Source organism: Cannabis sativa, chromosome 3 (genome assembly GCF_029168945.1).
Source record: "Cannabis sativa cultivar Pink pepper isolate KNU-18-1 chromosome 3, ASM2916894v1, whole genome shotgun sequence".
Classification (NCBI taxonomy): domain Eukaryota; kingdom Viridiplantae; phylum Streptophyta; class Magnoliopsida; order Rosales; family Cannabaceae; genus Cannabis; species Cannabis sativa.
Genome location: NC_083603.1, coordinates 60965092 through 60970490, shown reverse-complemented (window position 1 = coordinate 60970490; position 5399 = coordinate 60965092). Strand labels below are relative to the sequence as shown.

At 36.1% G+C, this 5399-nt stretch overlaps 1 protein-coding gene across 1 annotated transcript; it reads right to left on the bottom strand.

Moving 5' to 3' along the window:
* Positions 1-3563: 3563 nt before the first annotated feature.
* Positions 3564-5079, bottom strand: LOC133029037 (uncharacterized; the record flags this gene model as incomplete). Its single annotated transcript, XM_061112178.1, has 3 exons — positions 3564-4361; positions 4503-4638; positions 4733-5079. Coding segments are annotated over 3 exons (672 nt in total), but the record flags the coding sequence as incomplete, so codon positions are not given.
* Positions 5080-5399: the final 320 nt, after the last annotated feature.

The following is a 5399-nucleotide window of genomic DNA, read 5'->3' as shown; positions in this document are numbered from 1 at the left end:
CAAGGGGACCTGTCTGAATTCGACCTTGGGCGCGCGCGGAGAGGCTGCATGTAGCCTCCTGTGTCGTGCTTCCTCGGTCAAAATGCCCATTTTGTGCGTGTGGACAGTATGCAATGCATGTTGTCCACACCACTTATATTGTTTTTTTTCATTTTCTTCGATTTTTCATGCTATTTCATGGAATTAACTTCTGATTTTTTATGTAGTTTTGTATTTTGATTTTTACTTTTCATATTTGAAATCTAATTATCAGAATTAAATTAATTGGATTTTTTAAAATTAATTTAAGATATTAGTGTTAATTTGAACTTGAAAATAGGTAAATATCTATTTTTTTTTTGCTTAATTATCTATCTTATTTTTAAATTTTGATTATTTTATCTTATTTTTAAATTTAAGGTTAGATATTTTTTTTTTAAATATACTATATTTTTTTAAATAAATTGACCTTATTTAAATTTTGAAATAAGATTATTATAATCATGATATTTTGAATAAAGATAGGATATTTTACTAACTTTTATATTTTGATATTTTTTTTTATTAAATTATAAAATCAGAAAAAGGATATTAAATTATCATTTTATTTTATTGAATATTTAATTTATAAAATAACATGAAATTTAAAATATAGTTAGCATTTTTTTTAAATGATATTTAGGTTAGTTAAAACCTAATTTTTCAAAATTGTAGGTTTTAATTTAATTTTTTTTTTATTTAAATTTATTTTAAAACCGAAAATATTTTGTTATTTATTATTATTTTTGAAATTTTATTGAATAAATTAATTAATTTAAAATTAAATAAATGCTACATCCAACTATCCAATTCAACTTGTTGCAGGAGTATGTGTTTTAGCTTGTGTGTAAGTTTTATAAAACCTATTATTGCTTGATCTAAATTGCCATGGTTAACTTGTTGACAGATCCAATGATCTGATTTTAACCCATGGTTCAATTATCAATAGGTCAAGTAAATAATTTGTAACAGGTAAATTTTACATTCTTCTTTCATTTGTGTATGACCTAGTAACATGATAGGATCCATCCAAATCTGTGTGTCTGTGTTCCTCGGCAAACATACGCCTTTGTTCCTCGAACGCGAGGTTTACCGTAGTGCGAAGTTCTTCTTGATCATGATGCAGGGTGTTGTGGTGACCCTGCATGAGTCCAAGAGCGTCACAGAGATTTTGTAACTCAGTAGCGTCTCCAATGGTAGTCTGGGCGTTAGTTCCAGGCGGAACGGCTGTGTTATGAATGCCCTGGTTGGGTGTGGAACTTTTATTTCCAGTCTCTTGCACACCAGGTGCAATTTCATCTAAAGGAGACGTTACACCATGACCCACATTGGCTGGCTGTTCAGGATTACCGGCGGGCGGAACCCTGGTGTTTCCTGGGTTTTGCAATGCAGGATCCACCGTCTGTGGATTTGTTGGATCAACCAAGCCCCTACGAGTCTGCACCACCATCGTTCTCGTTGTTAGATTTTGAATAAAGAGCGATTCTTGATTCTGCTCTCAATGAAAGCACCAAAATATTGACCTCGCTTTTAGCCAACGACAATAGACTAATCCTCTATTACCGAACAGATTGGGGCTGAACCTCTATAAAATTCTTGTGTCTTTATTCTGCTTTACTATATATCGATTGCTATAAATCCCTTATCGCTTACTAAATAAGACTCATTGTGGTTGGCTAAAAGCGAGGTCAATATTTTGGTGCTTTCATTGAGAGCAGAATAAAGAATCGCCCTTTATTCAACATCTAACAACGAGAACGATGGTGGTGCAGACTTGTAGGGGCTTGGTTGATCCAACAAATCCACAGACGCTGGATCCTGCACTGCAAAACCCAGGAAACACCAGGGTTCCGCCCGCCGGTAATCCTTTAGATGAAATTGCGCCTGGTGTGCAAGAGACTGGAAATAACAGTTCCACACCCAACCAAGGCATTCATAACACAGCCGTTCCGCCTGGAACTAACGCCCAGACGACCATTGGAGACGCTACTGAGTTACAAAATCTCCGTGACTCTCTTGGACTCATGCAGGGTCACAACAATACCCTGCATCATGATCAAGAAGAACTCCGCACTGCGGTAAACCTCGCGTTCGAGGAACAAAGGCGTATGTTTGCCGAGTGGAGAGACAGAGAGATGGAAGCATTAGGCGCCGAGCAAGTTATAACCTTTGGCTGTGAGATCCTCGAACTTTTTGTGATCGGGACAAGAGATAATATGGAAATCGTCGGGGCCGGAGCGAGAAGGATCAGAACAAAGGAAAACCTGGGCACCGTTGTTGTTTAGAGCATCGCGAAGAGCATCGAAGATTTCAGGGGGCACGAGTTTGCGCGACATGAAAACATTGGCTCCGTGAAAGGCCTTAGCCTTCAACATCTTCTCTAATGGCGCTACACATTTCCTCCCAAGTTTTGGTTTGGGTTCTATCAGTGATGATTGGACTGACGATACCAGGCTTTGCTTGCTCACACTCTTACGTCTATCTAAAATTTAAATTTTAGTGAAAATTGTCCCCAAAAGAAAAATTGTAACATCAGTACCAAAAAAAAAAATTGGTACTATGCTGTTAAAAATAAATAAATAAATTAAATAAGGGTCTCTTTTTTACATTGTTTTGAGTGTATTTTTGGAAAGAGCAAAAAAATAATTTTTGAAAATTTAAAAACTAAGACTTGTTTAGTTAGTTTTTTAAAAATAGTTTTTTAGATTTTTTTTTTTTAAAAAAAATACTTCAATACTTTGAGATCCCGATATAAACTGAAACCTGATCTGATCCAAACTAGTAACCTCGACCCAGTCCTGACATCGACCCCGGACCCAAAACCCGACCTTAACCTTGGTTCTAGACCCAGACACGAACTCGGACTCCATGCTTGGATCCCAAACCCTACAACCGAACCTAGACTCGGAACTAGACCTAAGACCCCACGCCTAGCCCCAAACCTAGACTCGAACTCGGCCATGGACCCTGACCCCAAATCCAAACCTAGATCCAAACCTTGACCTCAGCTCCAACCTGATCCTAACCCTAACCCGGACCCGAACATGAACCTGGACTAGGGCCCGATTTTGGACTCTAACCCCAAACCTCGAACTCTAGTCCTAGACTCGATCATGGACCCATGACTCATACACGGACTTGGACATGGACCCCGAACCTTGACCCTAAAAACTAATATGAAAGACAATGTGCAAAGAGAGAGAGAAAAAATGATGAGAGAAAAAATAATATAAGAAAATAATAAAGAAAAAAAATATTGTTAGATAAAGTGGAAAAAAAATATTAACAAAAGATAAATTGTTTTTAAAATAAAAAATAATATTTTGTTGTTCCCAAAATTTTTGTTTTTTTTTAACTTTTTTTTTTTAAAAATAATTGTAATCTGAAAAGACACGTTTAATTGTACTAAAAAATTATTTCATTAACTTTGTTCTACATCATGTATGAGTAAAAAATGGAGACAAATATAATTTTATAACCATGTTCCAATACATATACAAATTAACTTAGCAAATTAACAAATATATTTAACGCACACAACCCCCTTGCTCGAGATAATTTCTTTATTTTATATGTTTCCTACAAAATAAGATACACTTTGGACAGGAACCTAGGGCACCCTCACACACACACTCATCTATCGAACTACTTGACCCAACCTTGAGAGGGCAGAGCGTTGCTTCAAAAGTGAATGTTCAAAAATCGACTCAATTGGTCAATCAACACATTTAATCAGAGAGAAAAAAGAACCTTAAAGCTATAAAAACCAATATCACAGCCCCTTCATTCTGCAGTATGTTGCTGCATATTCCATGTCTAGCAGTCAGCTTTCCCTCATTGATACTCCAACCCTCAGCTATAATTCCAGCAAATTAACTTCTATCCCATCGAATGTACAAGGTGACTATGGCAATCTATAATGCATAATCCAAAAAACCTTCACAAATACCAGCTCGAATAGGTTCTCCAAAATTTGTCAATTGATTTCTTCACATTTGGCATGAAACTTCACTCACATTGAAATATCACCAGACTCCTATGCTCCATCGAGATGTTTGATTGCATCCAAGGGTCTTCCTTGTACTTTATTAACCTGACACGAATCACAATATTTTAGAAAAAAAAAATGCAATCATCTCATGTGATGCAGTGTATCAGTAAACTAATACCAGTACCTGTGCCTCTAATTCAGCAATTCTATGTAGAGATGCCTGTTCAATGCAAGCACGGAGTTCACGCTCTTCTTCTAACAAGCCGGTAATATGGTGCCTAAGTTCAGCCATTTCTTGAGCTAAATCCTCTGCTTCATCTTTTGCTTTCAACTTTTCTTCTCTCAACTCTTCCTGATGCATAATAGTTTAAAGGTACTCGTGCAAAGACAAAAAAGACCATCAAAACTTAGAAAAGTTTATATGTGACTGAAACCTCACTAAATCATGAATATAGATGCCTTGTGTTAAATGCCACTTTGTAAATATTTATACCTTTAGCTGCTTCACCATAAGCTCATATTCTTCAATTTGCTTTGCCATTGTTTGCATTTTGTCCATAATATATTTGTTTGGCCCCAGAAGCATTTCAAACTTTGAAACCAGTGAGCTTATGATTTCTTCACAAGTGCTACAGAAATAAGTTAAAATGTTCAATGTAAGATGAAAACCATTTAATACAGAAGCATAACTCGTTTAAAAACCTTTAAGTAATAATTAGATACCTCATTTCTTCTGACAAAGTGAATTTGCTCTCTAGTTCATCAAACAATGGTTTTACATTGAGTTGTGAAGCATGCTTTGCAAACCGCTTTTCAAGCTTTTGCGAAAATGTCCTAAAATTTGTATCTAATGTCTTGAGCTTTTCCCGTAGCTCTTTATTTTCCCATTCTAGGTGTTCAATAACTTTCTGAGCATCTTGAAATTGACCCTCAAGCTCTCGGATCAACTGAGTTGTTCTAGCTTTTTCTTGGAGAGCTTCTTTCCGTACTTTCTCAGCTTCAAAGTAATTCTGCTCCAAGGCCACAATATCTAGCTTCATGCTCCCTATTTCACACTGGGAGTCTAATGTGTTGGAAATTATTTTACCAGGATCTTAGATCTACTCACAAGTATGTTTATTAACATCCTAAATAAGAACTTTCTAAAACGATAAATTAAACACATATAAAGTTTAAGAAACCTTACATTGGGTGCAGCGGAATAATATGACTCCTTCCGTTCAGGTATCTAGCCCTTGATTCCTTTCTGTAGCAGAGCATTATCAATATCTGAACCTGGATCTCTTTCTCTGAATCTTTTATGCTGAAACTCCTTTGCTGATGATCTTTCTTCACGATCTTCCTCACTATGATTGAGGTATCACTTGCTGTGTGTGGGCACTACTCATAC